This window comes from Sebastes fasciatus, chromosome 3 (assembly GCF_043250625.1).
Source record: "Sebastes fasciatus isolate fSebFas1 chromosome 3, fSebFas1.pri, whole genome shotgun sequence".
In the NCBI taxonomy this organism is placed as follows: domain Eukaryota; kingdom Metazoa; phylum Chordata; class Actinopteri; order Perciformes; family Sebastidae; genus Sebastes; species Sebastes fasciatus.
In genome coordinates, this window is record NC_133797.1 from 40,641,175 (window position 1) to 40,665,362 (window position 24,188).

Sequence of the window (24,188 nt, forward strand, 5' to 3'; positions counted from 1 at the left end):
TCTCTACTGTATGTACCTGTATGTGTGCACAGCAGCCTGAACATCTGGATGGGGGCGCTGTGACAATAAATGCCCAGAGAGCGTGGCGCTATACATCTGACACAGGAGAATTATAGAGTTAATAGTATTTGGCATGACAGGGAGAGAGAGGAGAGAGAGCTGGGAGTGCGGAGCTGTGTAGTGTCTGAATGCAGTCTCATCCTGTTTAGTATTCACTGAGCGCAGCGCCAAGAGGCCCCGGAGGGCTGCTCACCTGCCCGGAGTCTAGAAGCACTGAAGACGCATTGAGCATCGAACAGGCGGCTCTACGGTCCGTGCAGAGTCACCACCTCCACCACCTCCACCACCCAAGGGAGAGGACAGCCCGGTGAGTAGAGCGAGAGAGGGAGAGAGAGAGAGGGAGAGAGAGAGAGAGAGAGTGGGTGGACTGGTGGATGGTGGGTGGGGCTCAGACAGTCAGGTCGGCTGGGGACGCTGCCTGTCTACCTGCTGCAGCCTGCAGCATGTAATCTATTACTCTCCTCAAATGTAATCTAATTACTTACATTACATTGGATGGACATTGAAAAAAAATCCACTTATAGTTTCTTTTGGGGTGCATTCAAAATAAAATAATATGCACAAATATAAAATTTAAAATAAAAATGACAAAAATAACCCCCAAAAAAGTATATACAGTACATACATTTGACTGATTTTATGCAGCTCTCTCAATGTACATTTCATTGGATAGACATTCAAAAAAAATAACACTTATAGCGTCTTTTAGGCTACATTCAAAATAAAATAATATGCACTAATTTAAAATTTAAAATAAAAATGACAAAAATAACCCCAAAAAAAATATTAAAGGGACTATTTGTAACTTTCAGAATTGCTTGTTAACAGCGACACCTGTGGCCGTTAAGTCAACTAAAGTCAGCGTCCTGTTGCTCGCGCTTGTGCTCGCTCTAAAAAGACATGAAAGAGCATCGCTCAAAACAGTGAGGCGACACACGTCAGCTAAAAGCACAATATCACTCTATATTTCAGCTGATGTTAGCTGACCAGACGAAGGTCTCTCCATGAATCAATGCTGATCCTAGTGTTGGCTTTTCCTGCCTCAGCCTCCCGACCGCGGCCGGAGGGAACAGGGGAGACACCGGAGTTTTGGTCGGAGACGATAACGTTTCTCTCTGCGGAGCCCCGTCACTTCACAAGACACGGGAAACCTCTGTTGGTCTGGAGGAGCTGCAGCAGTTATTTCTGCACAAACGTCCACTGAACATTCACTAGATATTCTCAGAGCTAAACTAACTCTTCTGCAGTGTGGAGTGTGCGCGCATGCACGTCTAGAGGTGGAGCGAGAACGCGCGCGGTGTGTGAGTGAAGGCAGGCAGAGGAGCAGAGGAGCAGAGACTCCGGTCCTGGAGACCAAAGCTACGGTCTCCCCCGCATCCTCCGACCGCGGCCAACTCTGTTTAACAGACGGGCTTCACTGGATAGAACTTTGAGGTTTTGGTGCTGCTGTGTAGTTTGTGTTGCAATCTTTTCTGAACAGCGTAGCCACACACGAGCGCGCATGGGACACCGACCTGGTAGATTTATACGCTTAAAAAGTTACGAACAGTCCCTTTAAATCATATTGGCTCCATTTCTACCCACTGCAGCTTTAATGTCTGGAATAGATTATAATAATGTAGCCTATATTGATGTGAAGCAAACCCAGTTTGCCCACCTAATTACTCATTATCTTAAATTACAGTAAGGTGCAGTGTTAATTCATTGCAGCCCTGGCAAAAGTAGTGAAACGATCAGATCAGATATTCCTTTATTAGTCCCGCAGTGGGGAAATTTGCAGTGTACAGCAGCAAAGGGGATATAGTGCAGAAAACAAGATGCATCAACTAACACAGTAAAAAAAAAGAAGAGCTAAACAAAGTGTAACAAAATATGAACCATTTAAAGGTACTATATGTAACATTTTACATGTTTTAATCACTTTATATTGCCAATGTGTGAACGGGTGGTAACGTAACTTAAAAACTGAGACCTTCCTCGACTTTTTCGGATGCCTCTAACAGCCTGTGTGTGGACTGATTTCTATGTAAAGGACTTGGGACTGTTTTGCTGGGACAATCCAAAGAAGCCATTGGTTGCTTTAGCTAATAAAGTAATTTGCAAACTATAAGCTAGTTAGTATCCTGAAGCAAATGGTCCAAATAAAATATAGAAACATTTCAGAACATTATGTAAGGGGCATTAGACAAGGGGTCCATTATCAGGAATTAATGAACAATGTGTTGGGATGTCAGGATTCTGACTGTAGGTGTCATTAATAACAAGGATTTTCTGAAAGTTACATACAGTACCTTTAAATAGAAGCAAGTATACAAAAAATAGGAGCAGTATACACAGTATTGACAATAAACAGACTATTAAAGGGACTGTTTGTAACTTTTTAAGCGGATAAATGTAACGGGTCGGGACACATGCGTGCTCGCGTGTGGCCGGAGTATCTCCTCCTCTGCCTGCTTGCCTTCACTCACACACCGCACGCGTTCTCGCTGTCTCTCTCCACCTCTACACGTGCGTGCGCGTACACTCCACACTGCAGAAGAGTTAGTTTAGCTCTGAGAATATCTAGTGGACGTTTGTGCAGAAATAACTGCTGCAGCTCCTCCGGACCAACAGAGGTTTCCCGTGTCTTGTGAAGTGACGGGGCTCCGCAGAGAGAAACGTTATCGTCTCCGACCGGGTGCCGGTGTCTCCCTGCGGGCGCAGTTGGGAGACGATAACGTTTCTCTTCCTGCTTCAGCCCCGGAGGCTGAGGCAGGAAAAGCCAGCAGTGATTCATGGAGAGACCTTCGTCTGGTCAGCTAACATTACTGCCAAGCAGCTGAAATATAGAGTGATATTGTGGTTTTAGCTGACGTGTGTCGCCTCACTGTTTTGAGCGATGCTCGTTCATGTCTATTTAGAGCGAGCAAAGCCTTTCGTTGACTTAATGGCCACAGGTGTCGCTGTTAACAAGCAATTCTGAAAGTTACAAATAGTCCCTTTAAACCTGCTTTATAATATACAAATATATGAAAATCTTACTTTTTACAATATGGGACCTTTAAATTACAGTAAGGTGTAGTGTTAATTCATTGCAGCAGTAGCAAAAGTAGTGAGACATGCAGGTCTGTCCCTCCCCCCCCAATCTGTCTGTCTACCTGTCTGTCTAGCCGATCGGCAGCTCTGCGCTCTGTCTGCACCCCTGGGAGCAGAAGCCCACCCCGCTCGGCTCTGCTCTCCTCCTCGATGAGCTCTGCGCTCTCCTCCTCGCACTGCAATGTGTGAGTGCGTGCGTGTACAGCATGTATGTGTATTAAACGAGCTGTGTGTGTGTGTGTGCGTGCTCTCCCCGGCTGCTGGTTCACAGCTTTTACAGTCACAATGAATGGCTGCTGGCTGTGAGCGAGGCGAGGCGGAGAGACACGTTAAACAGAGCCGCTGCTGATACTCTGCTGCTGGATGAACCTCCATTCAATCACTCTCACAGCGGAACTAACAGCAGCCGAGGGGGTGAGTTTGTTGTGAAGGCACGGCGGCGGGTCAACGAGGACAACGGCTCGGGCTCGAGACGCGGTCAGTTGGTCGCGTGTGTTTTTAAATTCAGTATAAATAGTATAGAGGTTTGGTGTGCGGCTGTGTGTGTGGAAGAGCGGGTTGAGATAGTGTTATTTGATTGTTTTATTTGTGATGGAGATGGGGTGTTAAAGTTGTGCTAGCTGTGGGGGATGGGCTCCAGGGGACAAACCAAACTTTAACCACTTCACCGGCTTCACTCTGTCCTCGCTGCGGGCTGTCCCCTCCTCTCCCTCGGCGAGACTTCTTCAGTCCCCCCTCCTCTCCTCACCTCTCTTCTCCTCTCCGCTCTTCTTTCTCCCGCATTCCTCAACTTTTTCTACTTTTATCATTTAAAAAATGTCCTGTCGGTAAACGGGTTAACATTTTTTTTTAACAGCCACCTCTCCCCTCCTCTACTTCCCCCTCCTCTCCTCCGCCTCCTCTGCTCTCCTCTCTCGCCATGCCGGATCCATCCGTTCGTCTCGCCCAGCGCATTTTGTGTCCCGGGATGACCTGTTGATGTCGGGTAAAGATGGAGTATCACCTCCCTCCGCTGCTGCTGCTGTAGAGCCAACGGTTCACCAACGGCTCCCCAACGGCTCAACCGTTTAAAATAAACCCCCCAAATAAATGTTAAAATCGGCCGAGTTGAACGCGTGTTAATCGGTTTTATATGGTGGAGGTTTAATAATTTAATAAATAATGTATTCACTGTGATTTAAATATCATTTAAGCGACATTTTTTGGAGGTAGGGGACCGTGTGTGTCCCGTCGCCCCAGCGGTTCACCAACGGTCGCCTCAACGACTCAACGGTTTAACATAAACCCCCAAATAAATGTTAAAATCGGCCAAGTTGAACGTGTGTTAATCTATTTTTATGGTGGAGATTTAATAAATAATGTATTCGCTGTGATTATAAATCATTTAAGCGACATTTTTTTGGAGGGGGACCGTGTGTGTCCCGTGTATCGGTGCGCTGCGGTTCGGCCCGGCCGGAGGAGGACGAGGAGAACTCGGTCTAAAAAAAATCAAACGGCGCTGGCACGGAGCGGAGTGGAGAGAGAGAGAGAAAGAGAGAGAGCGCTAAACTGCTAAATATTTCATCCCCCCTTCGACTATTTGTGTCCCCGGTTCCTCCGTCGGTAAACGTGGTGGTGGTGGTGGTGGAGATAGGAGCTCTTTTTGTCCCTCCCTCCCGCTAACTCCCTCCCTCCCTCCCGCTGCTCACACACACACACACTCACTCACACACACACTCACCGGCCCGGGCCAGCCGAGGACTCCCAAAATCCTCCACCGGGGCGGCATCGCGGCTGGCACTCTGCGGGGCACCGAGAGCTCTCTGCCCGCTCTGACTGCCCTGCTGCCCGGCTGCTTACCGGGCTCTTCCCACCCTCTCTCTCTCTCTCTCTCCCTCTCTTTCGGCGTCTACACCGGCGAGACATCGGCTCATTTTCATGTGAGATTAATTGATGTTTAATTTATGTGGATAAATAAAATGAAGTTTTGTAGTCGAGCTCCAGGAGGAGGCTGCTAGCCACATCTTTAGTGGTGTCTGTATCGAGTTTGGTGCAAGAATACAGCATGTTTTCAGCCATAAATGTCTTTTAAAGGAGATACAAAACGAGGCTTAATTGTGATTTAAAGGCATTTTAATGTGAGTTACATGTCTAAGTGTTTTACTAATGCTAGCCTGTAGCTTTAGCTTGCTACTTGCTAACAGGCCACCTTTAACCTCCTTAAACCAGGAAACTGATTTAGGTTGTGATTGGTGTTCATATCACATGTTAGTCAAATAGTTAATTATATACCAGCAAGCTGGCTGCAGTGATTACTTTTATTTGACTGTGCTTATTCTGCATAAAGTTGAGGTTTGGTGCATGAACTTTAACAGGAGCAGAGGACACACACACACACACACTGTTTAGCATGGAGTCATAGTATAATAGGGCACATGGGGACTTGCAGGACAAAGGTCAAGTGGTGTGAATTAACTCCCCTTTATGTTTCCTGGAAGTTGTTGTGACCTCTGTGACCTGTGAGGAGAGGAAAAGGTGGCTGGTAGGAGGATGTCCTTGGATGACATCTCAATGCTCTACAGTCAGTGTGTGTTGAAATCAAATCAGGCATGCGAGTAAGTTAGGGTCAAAAGAAAAAGTAAAAATACGCTTGAGCAATTTGAAGTTTTTATCCCAAATGCTGTATTGTGAACATAGAGTTCTCTGTGCCGCTACTTTTTCTTTTGCCTTTTTTTTTGATTTTTTGAAGAATACCTTTATTGGCCGATTAAAATGCCTCTTAGAATAAACAAACCATATTAAAATTAGGACTGTCAATCGATTATAAATATTTAATCGCTTGATTGTCCGTAGTTAATCGTGATTAATCGCAAATTATTCGTATACTTCTGTTCAAAATGTGCCTTTTTAAGGGAGATTTGGCAAGTATTTAATATTCTTATTAAAATGTGAGTGGGCAAATATGCTGCTTTATGCATAATTACCAACACAAAACAATGACTATAGGGACGATATGACTATAGGGTTTTTGTCAGTAAGTTATCGTGGCAGCTCTTATATATATATATATATAATGTTTTCTACAAAATCCCTTTAAGATAGGAAGCCTCAAGTGTTACAAGCAGCAATAACAGTAGCTTCACCTAAATAAAATAGTCTAAAATTGGTAAATATTTATTGAAATAAGGAACTATCTGATCATAGAGTAAGTACACACATAGTGGTACTTAATAAATGCTACGGACGCATTTCAGTTGATACCCAGTTTTGCTGAGGATGGGGTGATTATAAGATTTTAAATGTGCATAGACAGGAAATAATGGCATGATATATTAGTTTCACATTTTTATCTGTTCAAAATGTCAGGTATTTAATACTCTTATCAACATGGGAGTGACAAATATGCTGCTTTATGCAAATGTATGTATATATTTATTATTGGAAGTAAATTAACGTAAAATAAAATGACATATTGTCCAGAAACCCTCACAGGTACTGCATTTAGCATAAAACAATATGCTCCAATCATAACATGGCAAACTGCAGCCCAACAGGCAACAACAGCTGTCAGTGTGCTGACTTGACTATGACTTGCCCCAAACTGCATGTGATTGTCATAAAGTGGGCATGTCTGTAAAGGGGAGACTCGTGGGTACCCATAGAACCCATTTACATTCACATATCTGGAGGTCAGAGGTCAAGGGACCCCTTTGAAAATGTCCATGCCGGTTTTTCCTCGCCACAATTTAGCGCAAGTTTTGAGCGTTATTTAACCTCCTTTGTGACAATCTAGTGTGACATGATTGGTACCGATGGATCCGTTAGGTTTTCTAGTTTCATATGATATCAGTATATATCTAAGCCTGTACAACCTAAAAAGTTGCATCAATGCATTCAAGAAATTGGCGTTAAAACAAATTTGCGTTACTATTGCGTTAACTTTGACAGTCCTAGTTGTTTTCTTTTTTTCTGAGGGAAGATTTTTTCTTCACACCACTTGCTTTGTCTTAGCAACTGCCTGCTTATTATTCATACGATTGCACATATTTACACCTGGAAACAGCCACAGGCATCTGCTATTGGTCGCTGAGAAGCTCCACTGGGACACTTTTGTCGGTTCAATTGCTCGCTCAAGGCCAACGAGAAGTGCAGATGTGAGGGAGCAGACGGTGTAAATCATACCATTTTTAATGCTTACCAGCCAATCCGGAGGTCAAATTTTAATCCTTAATCCTGCGGCTCTATCGGCACACACAAGCCTGTGTTTTGATAAGACAGAAAGCCACGACGTCACCATTTAAGATCATGATATACTAATTAAAGTGGGAGTAATGCATGCAAATCAAATCCTGGATGAGACCCAAAAAAGCATGCAGATAATATCACCCTGAGCCACTTCAGCTGAATAATAATTACATTAATGTGATGCTTATTGATTTCTTTACATCGACGCAAACTGTCAAGGTACAATGGCCAGGAAGTTGTGTCTAAACATTATTGATTTTAACAAAATAAGTAGTAGAAACTGTAATTCATACACTCAGGGCACTAATAGTGTTTTGATATGATGGCAGTGTTATTCAGATCAAATTGTACAAAGTGCTCCCAATCCAATAAGCAGTCTGCAATCTTAATTGTTTTTTGTCCAGAATATGGCAGCCCAATTAATTAAGCATGATAATATTATAATGGCAGTTTACACAATCAGTACTCACACTAGGGCAATCTTAAAGTGTCTTATTCCAACGGAGATGCTGATAATAAATGTTATTTTAACCTTAACCGTGGGCACTAGTCCAGAACTTTTAAAAATATAAATAAAAAAAGTAGCACCGGGATTGTAAATCGAGTCATGCTTTACTCTTCCTCATAGCCCACTGCCCTACTTACTATCCCTATATCTATCAAAATTAACGAGTTGCTATAAACTTAAAAAATTAATTATGATGAAATGCTGATGGTCCTTTTATTCTCAGTGCTGCCCTTATGTAGGCGTGAGGCTGCAGCTCAGGACTGCTTCAGCCCACGTTTTTCAACCTGTATTCATCAACTGGGGAAGGTTTGCTGAGCGTGCATGATGCTACAGCATCACCACCACCCTGCCTCACATTCACACCTGGAAGCTACAATCACTATCTCTTATTGTTGGCTAAGGAGCAGCTCCACTGGAGGAGTTGTAATTTAAAAGGAAAAAACTACTCATTTTAACTCCATAGTGTGAGCGTATTCTGTGACAGAGTTGTAATTGACATGTTTTGTTAATCTTATTAGGGCGGTCAATCAATTAAAATATTTAATCATGATTAATTGCATGATTGTCCAATGTTAATCACGAATAATCGCAAATTAATTGCTAGATTGGTACAAAATATTGTTTTATCGTCCTCGCAGTGTCAACTTGCGCAATAAACACATCGCGAAAGACTGCGATATTGTACTCAGGGATTATTTTTTTTTACTGGTGCATTTTTTCTTCAGTTTAGGGTTTAATTTGTTCATTAAAGCTGCAGTAGGCAGTATATATTTTGCATCATTGGGCAAAAATTCCATAATAACCTTTCAGCATATTGTAATTCAAGTGTTCTGAGAGAAAACTAGACTTCTGCTCCTCCTCATGGCTCTGTTTTCAGGCTTTAGAACATTTAGCTCGTGACGGGAGACTTTGACCAATCACAGGTCATTTCATTGAGAGAGCGTTCCTGTTGGCTGTGCTCCGGTCATGTGACCGGAACTTGGCGTTCCTTCAACAGATTTCACATTGGCTTCACAAACTTTCTCATTTTCCAGCTAAACCGTGCACTACAAGATGATTCTGAGAACATCTGAGGAGAGAAATAGGCATTAACGTAACATAATATTGATTCATATTTGATCAGCGCTGCCTAGTTTGGTCGGAGTTTGCGAGTGATTGACAGCCGGCTCTCATAGACGGCAGCTGGACAGTTGCGTTAACTTTGACAGCCCTAGTTTTATGATGTATACTGAATACGAGGTTGTGAAGTGAGGTTTTAACTACATTGTCATGATGTGTCATCATGCCTGGTTGTTCTTATAACATCAAAGCTGTCGCCACCTACTACAGATCATCAAGGGATTGCAGCGCTGCACTGACTCTGGATGTGTAGAAATCCATACGTGTGTTCCTCTTCACCCTCTGAACGTTGGTGTGAAATGGTGGCTGCAGGAAAAAGCCCTTAATGTTCAAAAGAACAACAAAAGCTGGTGTTTGCCTTCAAAATAATGCATTGCTATCAAATGTTTCTGTGGCAGGGCTGAAAATTGCTTAGTCAAGTTGTTTACATGTGAAAAGAAAATATACCACAGAACACCAAACAAAGTGTGTGTGTGTGTGTGTGTGTGTGTGTGTGTGTGTATGTATGTATGGCCTACGCCATTGTGAGCATTTATGCTTGTGTGCTGGTGCGTCTGCACTGCTGGGATAGCGCTGCCGCCTTATACATGCATGGTCTGTGGTCTATTGGACATCTATTCTGGAGATCCTTGACATGAAAAAGTTTGAGATTGCTCTCAAAATTGCTAAAAAAACTGTTTCCAGTGAGATATTCTAGACTTAATATAGTGACTTTGCTGTTGTAAACATTACTGTTGCTGCTCTAGAAACAACATTTAGCCTAGTTATATTTAAAATATTCAATTCTAATCTGGTTCTGAATTTAAAGAAAACCAGACTGACAAATATGGCTAATATGCACAATATAATATTTGTTTATTTATCGCTACTCATATCGTCATCGCAATATTGAACAACGATATCGCACATCGCAGATTTTCCTTGATACCGTTATAACTAGTGTAGGTGAGCGTGAGTGGTGCATCCTCAATCCTGAATCCTGGGTCTCTGCATTGGTGAGAATTTGCCACTTGTTCCCTAATTTGTAGTGATCAAATGCTTTTTAGTGTAAATTTGTACTTGAAGAGGAACATCAGGTACATCTGGGTGGTAGCTGTTGAAGGAGCAGAGAGCCTTTCTCTCTGGTTGAATGATTGGTGCGTTGATTTGAACTAGTACCTTCTTAGTGCTTCTCATAGATGTAGGTGGTCAAGACGTTGTAGGGGTATTTCCACAGTCAGTTTCAGTAGTTTTTTTTTTGCTGAATAATGTTTTTTATATTATGTAAGGCCAGTTGTGCTGTGAGCGGATGGTGTTTACGTTTCCCAGATGTGGAGGTCATCATCCTATTCAAGCTAAAATTCAAGTTGGACCTGGTTGTTGGTGCAGACTGTGCTAAGGCTGCATTCACACCAAATCAGGCGTTGCTGCGATATAGCGCGGGGTTGTGCGGCATTATGGGAGTGTCCATTAACACACGACCATTAACATCTTTTGTCCCCTCATAACTGGGTTGTACAGCTCTGGATCTCTGATAACGTGATTGGCCACCGCAGCGTGACGTCAAACTGTGTTTCCCCAAAAGTTGAATCTTGAGTCTGTCATCAACTTTTTTGCTGCAGGCTTAGAGATGTCACGGCGAGGAAAAGTTCCCATTGATTAATAAACTTGTGACAACACCGGTGTTACCGATTACACCGTGACGGTCAATATGTGTAGCGTGCTTACTTTGATCTTTACCGTCGGATGGCGGTGTGTCTGGCCTCTCTGGTCCAGCTTTCGCTGCGGGGCCACAGGGGTCTACCCGGAGCTGCTGCACTATGCACACCGGCTGTGACCGCTTCAACCTCTGCCCGGCAACTGCCTCACTAACATTATGGTTCCCTTATAGCGTTGGGTTTAAATCTGAAATATTGCCAAATAGGGGCGTTTACTTTTCGCTTTGACACCAAATCCTCCGCCATCGTCTTTTCTGTCAACTCTCTCTCGTCCCGTGCTGAGACTCTGTACGGAGCAGACACTTTCACTTTCAGTTTGTAGCGTCCATTGTCCGGCTATCTATTGATAACATGCCGCTGATGAACAAAATGGGTTTTTATTTCTATAAAAAAAAGCAAAATGATGGTGGGGGTGATGGGCCAGTAATGTAATTGATGTATGCCCGACCACCGTGTAACACCGACTACTGCGGCAAGCCTACTGCAGGCCAAATGCACTACCTCCGCTCAATGAATGGGAGGACTGGTGTGATCGCCACAACCCCTGATCTGGTGCGAATGCAGCCTAAGTCTTTGGGTTAGGGTTAGTTAGTCCAGCAGTGTGGCCCAGATTGAGAAGTCCTCCATCAGTGAGGTTTAACAAGATGAACACCCTGAGATGCACAGCTTGTCAACAAGTCTCAACTGTTTTCATTCCACTCATGATAAGTTGCTAAAAGATCTCCTATGAGGGGGGGGGTGATACATTTCATGGCCTTAAGCCTGATCAGGAATCAGTCTGCCTTTCTTCCTTTGCTGAACACCCAAATATAGTGCCGGGCAGCACAGTATTTGTCATTGTTTTTGTCTGGCTTTGTTGATTTATAAAAGCACTATATCATAACTAAATCAGATTTCTACCACAATGATTTGTGGAGCCATTTGAGGTCGGAGCTGAAAGTTACAGTTGTATTTGTTATTGTCGTGCGGTCCAGTGTGATGACCTACTTCTTCTAAATGCTCCAGCAACCCAAACTTAAAATTTATTTTTGTCTAAACAATTGCATTCAGGGGTTATTTTATCTCTAGTTTATATAAATTAATATTGTTTTTTTTAGGTTTGTAATACTGTAGCGCATGGTGTTGAGTATTAGTCGATTAATCAGTTAATCAGAGCGATTTGCAAATACGCATAACTTACTCTGTAAACACGTATATTTTAATTCCACATTCTTCCCCACACCTTCTGCTGGAGCTATTAAATACACCTCATACTTACAGATTGTTTCTACAGATCTGCTGCAGAACGAATTGGACAAAAAAATAAACAAACAGGAGGAAAGTTACAGATGTTGCGTGGCCAACAGACCGGAAGCGATCCACAAATGCGCTAATAAGATAAGATATTCCTTTATTAGTCCCACAGTGGGGAAATGTGCAGTGTACAGCAGCAAAGGGGATTGTGCAGAAACGAGAAGCAGCAGTAAAAACAAAAATCAAGATACAACACAGGGAAACAAAATATGAACACGAGAAGGAAATAGAAGGAAATATAAAAATAGGAACAATATAAAATAGGAACAATATAAACAGTATTGACAATAAACAGACTATTAACATGTTTGCACAAGTGGAAAAATGATATTGCACAGTGATATCATTCCACGTGTACAAATGGATACTTTGCCATTATTATTTATTTGTTTTATTTTATTTTTCTCTTGTGCACAAGGTCTCTTGGTCCTCGTGCACAAGAGAATGGTATATATATCACTTTATATGTAAATCTATAAAAATTTTATGTGGAATTAAAATACGTGTTTACAGAGTAAGTTATGCGTATTTGTAAATCACCCTGTATTTTTGTGGATGTGACTTTACACAAAACAAATACATGTTTGTGGATAGTGAATTATTTGTGGATCATGGTACACATTTGTGGATTATCTTCTGTAGATTACAACTATTAAAGTTCAATAAAAACTTCCATAGCACTTCCGCCTAGTCGGGCGTCACCGCTCTCCCCATATGAAAACAATGGCACAGCCAGCGCAGAGCGACTTTACCACTGATCATGTGTGCTGCATTTTCCATATACACCACGCAGATGTTTAACGAATGAACGGATGATTTAATTATCTTTATTCACATTGCACTTTTTTACAACAGAACATTTCTAAGCCACATTGCAACAGACACTAAAACAGACAATTGTAGGCTAATTAAAACCAATCGATAGGATAAGACATGGGTTTAAAAACATGTCCCCTTAAAACAACCTTGTTTATTTTGAATAAGAGTGCTTTTATGTTTCTAGTAAAACAATACATTAAACATCATTGTGGCGTATCTTCATAAACCTTTACAGTGAAGGCGTCAATAAATTAATAAATATGATCTAATGATTCTTACTTATAAATATTAATATCTATTTACAGACTGTGTGGGCTAAAACGCACAAGAAGCCTGATTCTCCTTTAGAATAATTCACTACATATTTATATTCAGGCAGGCAAACTCATTAAAATATGCAATAATTTAGATGTGAGATGTGCCAGAGGAACCAAATTTGGTCTTTTACAGCCAGAAATCTTCCTTATCATTAAAGTAGTTCTGTCTATTTTGTGCATTTCTAAACAAAAATAAAGCGTCCAGCAGAAATTGATGCTTTCCGTCTTTCAGAGATGGATTAGTTGTTTATTTTTCCCGTCACAAGTTAGACAGTTCCTCCACGTTTGATCACAGGCTTCTTTGTCGGATGGAGAAGAAGAAGAAGAAGAAGAAGATGAGTGAAATAGACGGAGTTATGCAAGAGACTGTGTTTTGACTGAGAAGGAGCGACGAGAAAAATAACAAAGTAGGCCAAAACCCACCAAACAGTTTATTAACTGTGAATTAGATGTAATGAAACAAGGTTCTAAAAAAACAGAAAGATGGCTTATATAACGGGCGGCACTGGTGGCCCAAAATTCTCTTTCATTTTGGAAGTTAGAGTTTTGAATTAAAGTTGTTTACCAAATATTCAGTTCATTAATCATCATACACTTCACTTAGCCTGTTTCTTTATTTCAAGTCTCTTTCCTCCTCCTCATTTCTGTCTTATTTGTCTTTTGCACATCTTTGTCTCGTTACTCCTTTATTTACCTTTTCCTCTTCTCCCGTCCTGCTTCCTCATCTTGTCCTCTTCTTCCTCGTCACTTCTCTCCGTTTGCCTTTCAATCATCTATACATCCCCTTCATCTCTGTATCCTTCCCTCCAGATATGTCTCTTCTGTCTCTTTATAACCTGTTATCGTCCTGTTATCTCGACTCTTAACGTCCACCTTTCTGTTTCCTGCAGACCCTGTGGTGCTGGGCAGAGCGTTATGGCTCAGACGCTGCAGATGGCGATCCCTAACTTTGGCAACAACATCCTGGAGTGTCTGAACGAACAGCGGCTGCAGGGCCTCTACTGTGATGTCTCCGTGGTCGTCAAGGGACACGCCTTCAAGGTCCCAACCTTTTTTTATTTGACTGTTACCTGTTCAAGGAAAGGCAACTTATAGCTCTATAAAAAAGTTCTTATAAAGAACTACTTTGGCCTATTGGTCATGTTGGACAGTAATGAGCTTATAGACGTCTCAATCATTCATATGAACTTGTAGCTCGAGAAGCAGAAGCAGCTTTAAAGCTAAATAATATTTATCACGTTATTAGGGCTGCCCTCTCCAATGGATTAATCAGCTAATCGGTTGATTTGGTTTTTAGTCCACTAAGATTTCTTTAGTAGTTTTTTATGCTTTTTTCACTCTGAATGACTCATGTCCAAGAAACTTATGTTGCATTCACACCAAGAGCGAGGGGCTTGTCTCCATAGATACCAAAAACTTTTCTTTCCTCCATCAACCATAGAAGAAATAACCACTGCTGCTGCTTTTGCATGGAAGTCACAGATATGTCAGAAAACCAAACGCCTCCATTTGGTTTTCTGACACCTGTTAACGAGGGTCTTTTGGCACAGAGATCTCGTATCGGCAAGTACCCAAACGTAAATACTTGTACTCGGTCAGAAAAAAGTGGTATCGGTGCATCCCTAGACGCAAATGACGTGACGCGAACATGCAAAATTCACGTCAGACATTTGTGTGACGCCGTGTTGCAAAAGCCTCTCAGCCTTGGGATTCTCCTCCTGTGGTCACTGACGTCCTGACGTTGTTGAATCAGAAATGGATGATGGAAGTGTAACGTGAGCGCGTGCGATAGGACCAGAAAGATGGTGAAGAGAGGTTAACGTCACGCTGCTGTAAAGCTGTATCGGTGCCGTTGTATCAGAGCCGTTTTGCGAGTACGAGTACATGAGCACAGCATCGGACCCGATACTGGTATCGGTATCGGTGCATCCCTATTTGCGGCATCAGCGTCACCAGGAGCGGATTTGCGTCTATTCCCGTCTTTGCATTGACTTTGTATGTAATCGCGCCGCGTGAAAAGTTATTTTCGTTCTTGGTGTGAATGCGCCGTTATGAGCACATCTCTGGTAAACTCCAGATTTAAAATGGTGCTTTTGTGTGATTCTTTTACAGATCTTTTGCTTAAATCAACTATTATTAAGATAAGATATTCCTTTATTAGTCCCACAGTGGGGGATAGGGCAGAACAAGAAGCAGCAGTAAAAACAAAAAGCAAGATACAACACAGTAAAAAAAAAAAAAGAAGCAAAACAAAAGTAGACAGACAGATAATATGAACAATTTAAATAGAAGGAAATGTAAAAAATAGGAACAATATAAACAGTATTGTCAATAAACAGATAAATTGACACAATTGCACAAGTGTAAATATGATATTGATGATACCGATATTGATATGATATAGTGAGTGGAATGAAATTTCCCTGAAAGTATTGCACACAACAAAATCGTATGAGTGTTATTGAATGAAATTAATGAATTTCTTTGGTCGAGGTCGGCCCTAAATGTTATTTATATTTGCTATTAGGGAAAAGTAGAATTTGGAATCAAAACAGTAAAAAACAAAAAAATGCAAGATTTTACATTTTTCCATGTTTTTGCAGATATTTTTCTTGCAATTGTCTGTATTAAAACAACATGCCTGAGAAGGGTTTTTGTATTAAGGCCCTGGAGGACCGGTAGTGAGGGCTGCAATAAGGCGTAATTAGCTCCATGGTGAAGATATTGACAAGATTTTTAAGACGGAGAAATGTGACCCAGGTTAAAATCTGCCAGAGTCCTGCTTTTAAATCATTTCTGATAGATTTTTCTGGCCTCCTCTCTCACAAGGGGAATACATCTTGTTCAATACAATTTCAATTTGTATGGCTACAATTAATTTTTTGGCTGTCTTTCAGAATTCACTGTAACGGGAAATCATTCCTTTTCAGTTAGATACAGTTGATATGATAAATTATATTCAGTTCAAAACTTGACTGCGAGTGGAACCAGTAGAGATGTTTGAGAGTTTTATGAGCTGGATTTCAGTCAGAGTCAACGTATCTTTTACACCCTTAACGACTCGCCTCTCCTCTCCTCGCTGTTTACCCCTCAGGCCCACCGTGCGGTGCTGGCAGCCAGCAGCTCCTACTTCCGGGACCTGTTCAACGCCGGCGGGAAGAGCTCGGTGGTGGAGCTGCCCCCGGCCGTGCAGCCGCAGAGCTTCCAGCAGATCCTGGCCTTCTGCTACACGGGACGCCTCAGCATGAACGTTGGAGACCAGTTCCTGCTCATGTACACTGCTGGCTTCCTCCAGATCCAACAGATCATGGAGAAAGGCACCGAGTTTTTCCTCAAGGTAACCTCCCGACGAAGCAGACGTAAACAATGATTTAAATGCAGGTGTAGAAGTATAAAAAATCCTTTGAATAATTTGTAATCATGCTATTAATAAACCAGGTTTCTTTTTTTTTTGTGCGCTTCCACCACGACACCTGTTGTGTGTGACATTATGCCCGGCATCATGTTGTCATGGCGGTGTCTGTGTTTTGTAGACGCGTTTGTGTGACCAGAGAATAATTGAAACATCGCACTGACACTACAGGTACCCCTCTACAATAGTAGCAGATGATCTGATTAGATCTGAAGTGCCTCGCTGCATTAATCTACATATTAACGAGGAAAACTGATTTCCTTGGAAGTACCTCTTAACACCTCCAGACACAGAGTCAACGTGGAACCAGCTGTGTTACAGGAAGCATGCTCAGGAAAATGACTGCTTGCTGGTTATCAGACATGGTGGTGTTTTGTAGAGTTTGGCTTCTCCAGCAGCTACAGAGGAATATTGGGAACTTAGTTTGAAGTTAAAGATCAGTCCAGCTCGTAGTGAAAGTAGATAGTTTTGTACAAAAGACGGGATACTCGTCGTATAAACCAGATTTAAGATCGGGTTGAGTATCCTCTTAAAAAATAATGTTGAATATTAGTGTCAATGTGATAACCACACTTTGTTACCAAATCCTTTGATCTCTTATTTATTAATTATCTAATTATTTATAGATTAATTTAGCTTTTCATTTTTTGAATTACAGAACTAGGGATGTCACGATACCAGAAATTTAGTAGTCGATACCAATACATGGGAAATTCCTCGATACTCAACTCGATACCGCGGTAAAAAAACAAACAATATACCCACTTATAGGGTTTTGTCAGAAAATTATCGTGACAGCTCTAATATATATTATCCCTTTAAGATCAGAAGCCTCAAGTGTTACTAGCAGTAATAACAGTAGCTTCACCAAAATAAAATAGGTGAAATAAGGAGCTATCTGATCATAGAGTAAGTACACATTAATATAAATATACTAGATATTTGATGCCATATAAGGATGGAAAATTATAACATTTTAAATGTGCATAGACAGGAAATAATGGCATGATATATTGTGTATGTTTTCTAGTGCTGTCAATCAATTAAAATATTTAATCGCAAATGAATCACACATTTTCTATCTGTTCAAAATGAACCTTAAAGGGAGATTTGTCAAGTATTAAATACTCTTATCAACATGGGAGTGGGCAAATATGCTGCTTTGTATAAATGTATGTATATATTTATTATTGGAAATCAATTAACAACACGAAACAATGACGGATATTGTCCAGAAACCCTCACAGGTACTGCATTTAGCATAAAACTATATGCTCAAGTCAACAGGCAACAACAGCTGTCAGTGTGTCAGTGTTCTGACTTGACTATGACTTGCCCCAAACTGCATGTGATTATCATAAAGTGGGCATGTCTGTAAAGGGGAGACTCGTGGGTACCCATAGAACCCATTTACATTCACTGATCTGGAGGTCAGAGGTCAAGGGAGCCCTTTGAAAATGGACATGACAGTTTTTCCTCGCCAAAATGTAGTGCAAGTTTGGAGCGTTATTTAACCTCCTATCTTCACTCTAACTTTAAAACTGAGCCCGCTACAACCTAAAAATCACAAGTTACGTTAATGCGTTAAAGAAATTAGTTGTGTTAAAATGAATTTGGGTTAAGTTTGACAGTTTTTCATAAACATATCGATGAAATTAAACTTCCATCCTTCTTTATATCGCCACACCTCCAGGTCTCATCTCCAAGCTGTGACTCCCAGGGTCTCCACACCGAGGAGACCCCCCCCTCCGAGCCTCAGAGCCCCGTCACTCAAACAATGGGAGGCGGCGGGGTCGGCGTCGTCGCCCCGGCCGCGGGTAGGCCCGCCTCCTGTCTGACGCCCCTCCCACTGGTGTCCAAGGTGAAGACGGAACAGATGGCCTCCACAACTCAGCCCGCCCCACAGCCGCAGCAGGTAGGCCGACACCGATCATCTCAGAACAAGCAAAGTCTAGGCCCTCTTCTCTACCTGTGGAGTCTGAAAAATAATAAATCGGGTATCATTTTAAACGGGGCATCGTCAGTAGGCGTCTCTTTGAGTTTGAGATTTGAAAAGGCTTTGATAGACTTTCAAGGAAAGTCGCTCCAGCTACAAAAAAGCTCCTCTCCCTACTTGTTGTAGTGGCAGCTGAAAAGATCCATACGTCACCTGAAGGTTGTTTCTGAAATATGGCAAAGACACTCTCAAAACGTTCTTCAGGCAAAGACGTTCAATTATTTTAGAAGTGAGATGTCGTTATTTGAATTCAGTGTTCAGTCAACCACTTTATGAGAGCTTTAACTGGAGGTGTCGAAGAGAGAGATGAGTGTGTGTTTTTATCACATCAACATCCATATTAATGAGGTGTGGGCGTTTAGATGAGCACAAACTGTAGTAAACAGTGTCTCACTTCATCTATCATCGTTCAGTCTGTGGGGACTTGGCTTGGGAACCGAAGGGTCGCCGGTTCAAGTCCCCGTTATGGAGTGAGGACTGGTAGCTGGAGAGCTGCCAGTTCGCCTTCTGGGCACTGCAGAGGTGTCCTTGAGCAAGGCACTGAACCCCCGACTGCTCGGGGTGCCGTCCTGTGAGGCAACTCCCGCAAGGCCCTGACGCACCAAGCCGATGGTCGGCCGTCGGACAGTTTGAGGCCGTCTATGAGCGTCCGACAGCCTAGTTTTTACGGTGTGTTCCGCACCGTCGTCTCTAGTCTGCCCGTGTAAATAGAAAATGCCACGATTTTGTGAGGGACATGTCTTTTATTCTTTGAATTTTGGGTTGCTGGAAAAATAATTCCTGACAATGAACTGATATATTTGACTTCAGGACATCTCTGACTACATACATGCTGAAAATCAAACATTCTTACTGGATTCATTAAGATTATTTCCAAAGTAAAAGTCCCTAGAAGTGTATGATTTAACTTTTTCCCATGATCTAGTGTTATATAAAAGTTATATACGCAATAAATCATAATATCGAATCGTAACACTTAAAAAATCGCAAAACATATCGAATCGCCCCCCAGGTATCGTGATGGTATCGAATCGGGAGATAGGTGTACCGTCCCAGCCCTGTCAATTAACATTCAGGAACTCTTTCTTTTGCTAAATGAAAAATAGGGCTTTGAAGAAAAACACGTTCAAAATGAGGTATTTTATATAATGTTTGTATCGTTACTGAGTGTCGTTCAGAAGATATTCACATGAAACTCGGCCCTATTATCAAGACATATCTTCTGACTAGGGATGCCCCGATACCACTTTTTTTCAGACCGAGTACAAGTACTTACATTTGGGTACTTGCTGATACCGAGTACCGATACGAGTACTTCTCTGTGTCTAAAGACCCTCGTTAACAGCCAGCTGGAGGGTTTGAGCGACACACGGCAGGCTGGGGAGTCCCGCATACGAGGCGGTGCGCCGCGACCGGCTCTAGGTCGGCTTGGGAAGGCTCGGGGCGAAGGTGCTTCCCGGGGCCGTGGACAAAGTGCTCACTGCGCCCTCTCTCCCCCGTCGGGGAGGGACGGGGCCCCTGCTCCCGGTGCAGACTGTCCACAGTGCGCCCCAACCGCATCGTGCCCCCAGGATGGGGCTCGGCCCACGTAAAACGCGGCAGGGGTCTGCGGCGATGTCGGTAACCCACCCGACCCGTCTTGAAACGCGGACCAAGGAGTCTAACGCACGCGCGAGTCAGAGGGTGCAAGCAAAACCCCGTGGTGCAATGAAAGTGAGGGCCAGCACGCGCCGGCTGAGGTGGGATCCCGGCCCCGTGGGGTTGGGCGCACCACCAGCCTGTCTCGCACGCACCGGAGGTGGAGCGTGAGCGATAGGACCCGAATGATGGTGACGAGAGGTTAACGTCACTGTGCCACAAAGTGGTATCGGAGCCGTTTTGCGAGATCGAGTACATGAGCACAGTATCGGACCCGATACCCGATACTGGTATCGATGCATCCCTACTTCTGACCCTGTTCGAGGAGATAAATGTGAAAGCTTGGAGGCCACATCGAAGAGTGTTTTGGGATTTTGTCCACTGAAAGTTGCTCTTTAAATGATTTTAATATCTTCATTGTTTGCTGTTAAAATAGTTGGTTTATGTGTTTTGTTAATCCGAGGTGAAGATGATGACTAGCCCGTGTTTCTCTCTCAGCAGGAGGGCTCTCCCTACTCGGTGGTCTGCACCCCTGTGGCCAAGCGGCTGTGGGAGGGGAACAACCGTGACGGCGGGGGGATTGGAGGAGGCGGGGGAGGCGGGATGAGAAAGGCCGCACGCTACTCTACCTCTTCCTCTTCGTCCTCCTCCTCCAACAACAATACTAACCAGGATGCCTCTGGGCGCGGACAGGCAGCCAATGCTGCCATGCTGGGCGGCGGCGGGGGCGTTGCCACTTCGATGGGAGGAGCCGGACTCAACAGTAACCACAACAACAATAACATCAACGGCGGGACCCCCGAAGGCACCAGCCCGGGCACACTGAGCATGTACACCAGCGACTCGCCGATCAGTTACCACGACGACGACGAGGAGGAGGACGTAGCGGACGAGAGCGCCGAGGAGCAGTACAGACAGATCTGCAACATGTACACCATGTACAGCATGCTGAACGCCGGAGCGGCAGGTACGATCCGACAGCTCTGACGAGTTCATCTCGAGGTTCACGCTGTTTTCATGTAAAGTTCTCAAACGTCTAACTGCTGTAGAGACTCCGGGAAAGTTTGCTCATCCAAACTTCTCAGGATGTGGACGAGAATGAAAGTTGTGGATCCTGCTTTAAGCTTATAAATTCTTTATCGTTTATTTAATCAAAAAGACGATGAGATGGTTGTTAAATATTCAAAACACTGATAGTTATACAAACTGAAGTTTATTCAAAACACATGAGAAATGTGATTAAGAAGATTTTCTTACAGTAGTTTTACTGGCTGTTTGGTCTGAAGGTCAAAGGGTCAAGGATCAAACGGCCTTTTTAAGTCTAAAGTCCAGGATTGATTTAGAAATATGGCTCATCAGGACCCACATGTGTCTCCTACGACCTAAAACTGACTCCTCAGAGTGTCTGATATCCAACTGGATTCATATTCTCTAATTCCGCCTGACTAAAGTAAGAATAAAAACACTTTATGAAGTGCACTTAATGATTTAAATGCATGAGTGGAGGCAAAGCAAAGCACGCAATGCCAAGTGAGAGAGTGGTTGCCTCTGTTGCTGCAATCCTTTTCAACATACACTTGTGAATTATCTCACTTACATCACGGTTTAAAATTAGAGCAGGGGTTTCTCTTTCTATTCAGAGTTTGGAAAGTTCATAAAGAGAAAGTTAACAGGGTTCATGGTTAGGAGGCTTCTTACTGTTAAAGCATTTAGCTTCTGTGTGTCAACAGATGTTGTTTATCAGCATTTATTACACGGCTTTGTTGAATACTCGATTCTGATTGGTCAATCACAGCGTTCTACAGTCTGTTATTTCTTTATAACAGACCGTTGCTATGTATAGCAGACCATTGCTACATATAGCAGACCGTTGCTACGTATGCCAGACCGTTATGACGTATGCCAGACCGTTGCTACGTATGCCAGACCGTTATGACGTATGCCAGACCGTTGCTACGTATGCCAGACCGTTATGACGTATGCCAGACCGTTGCTACGTATGCCAGACCGTTATGACGTATGACAGACCGTTGCTACGTATGCCAGACCGTTATGACGTATGACAGACCGTTGCTACGTATGACAGACCGTTATGACGTATGACAGACCGTTGCTACGTATGCCAGACCGTTATGACGTATGCCAGACCGTTGCTACGTATGCCAGACCGTTATGACGTATGACAGACCGTTGCTACGTATGACAGACCGTTATGACGTATGACAGACCGTTGCTACGTATGACAGACCGTTGCTACGTATGCCAGACCGTTATGACGTATGACAGACCGTTGCTACGTATGCCAGACCGTTATGACGTATGCCAGACCGTTGCTACGTATGCCAGACCGTTATGACGTATGCCAGACCGTTGCTACGTATGCCAGACCGTTATGACGTATGACGGACCGTTGCTACGTATGCCAGACCGTTATGACGTATGACAGACCGTTGCTACGTATGACAGACCGTTATGACGTATGACAGACCGTTGCTCCGTATAACAGACCGTTGCTCCGTATAACTGACCGTTGCTACGTATAAGAGACCGTTGCTATGTATAGCAGACCGTTGCTACGTATAACAGACCGTTGCTACGTATGACAGACCGTTGCGCCGTATAACAGACCGTTGCTACGTATAAGAGACCGTTGCTACGTATGACAGACCGTTGCTACGTATGACAGACCGTTGCTACGTATGACAGACCGTTGCTACTTATGACAGACCGTTGCTACGTATGACAGACCGTTGCTACATATAGCAGACCGTTGCTACGTATAGCAGACCGTTGCTACGTATAGCAGACCGTTGCTACGTATAGCAGACCGTTGCTATGTATAGCAGACCGTTGCTATGTATAGCAGACCGTTGCTATGTATAGCAGACCGTTGCTACGTATAGCAGACCGTTGCTATGTATAGCAGACCGTTGCTACGTATAGCAGACCGTTGCTATGTATAGCAGACCGTTGCTACGTATAGCAGACCGTTGCTACGTATAGCAGACCGTTGCTACGTATAGCAGACCGTTGCTACGTATAGCAGACCGTTGCTATGTATAGCAGACCGTTGCTACGTATAGCAGATCGTTGCTACGTATAGCAGACCGTTGCTATGTATAACAGACCGTTGCTATGGACGGTCGGACTCTGGCGGACCATTTTTGTGTCAAATTATTGATTTCTTCAGTACGTAGCCGTGTAATAAGCGGGATAATGTACAGCTAGCGGGTCATTATCATGAAATAAACCCCTTCAGGGCGATGCTTCACTCCAGGGTCCACATCACCCTGTCGGGGTTTATTTCCCAACAATGACCGGCTCGCTGTACATTATCCCTTACATGTATTCATAACAATAATTTTGTGTGTTTAAATGTTTTTATGTGTACACTCTAGCCAATCAGAATCAAGTATTCCCCCAGAAACATGGTGTAATTAACTGTTTATTCGCAATAATGTTTTTTTTTTTTTTAAACAATCATTTAAGGATAAACTATTTAGTAAATTCTAGTCTCTTTTGTATTTATCATTTTCAGAATGAAATAAGTAATTTTTTTGTAGAAACTATGTGTTTATATTCCTCAGAGGAAGGTTTGGTTTCTGCTCTGAGACTCACTACTAAAGTAAACTTTCAAATGATACCTAGCCCATCATCCTCCCTCCTCAGTGGTCGGGGAGCGGGTGGAGGCTCTTCCGGACCTGGCCCCGGACTCGGGCGGCGGGCGGGGGGGCAGAGGAGCGCGGTCCCGGCAGGACCTGGCGTCGCTGCCCGCCGAGCTCATCAGCCAGATCGGGAACCGCTGCCACCCGAAGATGTACGAGGAGGGTGACCCGGCCGAGAAGCTGGAGCTGGTGAGCGGCACCTCCGTGTTCATCTCCCGCGCCCAGCTCATGAACTGCCACGTCAGCGCCGGCACACGCCACAAAGTGCTGCTCAGACGCCTGCTGGCCGCATTCTTTGACAGGTCAGTGTTCAACGCGTTTCACCCGACAAGCGGCTGGTTTGTGTGTGTGGGGAGGAATAAAGC

At 43.4% G+C, this 24,188-nt stretch overlaps 1 protein-coding gene and 1 long non-coding RNA gene across 10 annotated transcripts in view; both read left to right on the top strand.

Annotated features, from left to right (window-relative positions):
• The first annotated feature begins 3,339 nt into the window (after window positions 1-3,339).
• Window positions 3,340-24,188, top strand: part of nacc1b (nucleus accumbens associated 1, BEN and BTB (POZ) domain containing b) — a 303,884-nt gene continuing 283,035 nt past the window's right edge. For 2 of the 9 annotated variants that reach the window (XM_074631190.1, XM_074631189.1), the window contains exons 1-6: window positions 3,340-3,612; window positions 14,003-14,153; window positions 16,207-16,449; window positions 18,218-18,439; window positions 20,657-21,125; window positions 23,807-24,125. In XM_074631190.1, coding sequence (XP_074487291.1) covers window positions 14,028-14,153; window positions 16,207-16,449; window positions 18,218-18,439; window positions 20,657-21,125; window positions 23,807-24,125 — 1,379 coding nt within the window. In that variant the 5' untranslated portion in view covers window positions 3,340-3,612; window positions 14,003-14,027. Of the gene's footprint in view, window positions 3,613-4,921; window positions 5,055-14,002; window positions 14,154-16,206; window positions 16,450-18,217; window positions 18,440-20,656; window positions 21,126-23,806; window positions 24,126-24,188 lie in introns of those variants that run through there. The other 7 variants (XM_074631185.1, XM_074631186.1, XM_074631193.1 and 4 more) reach the window with 6 other exon arrangements.
• The window catches only part of LOC141765178 (uncharacterized), a 33,188-nt gene continuing 15,257 nt past the window's right edge, over window positions 6,258-24,188 (top strand). The window contains exon 1 of the long non-coding RNA XR_012593399.1: window positions 6,258-6,803. This is a non-coding gene — a long non-coding RNA (uncharacterized LOC141765178). The remainder of the gene's footprint in view (window positions 6,804-24,188) is intronic.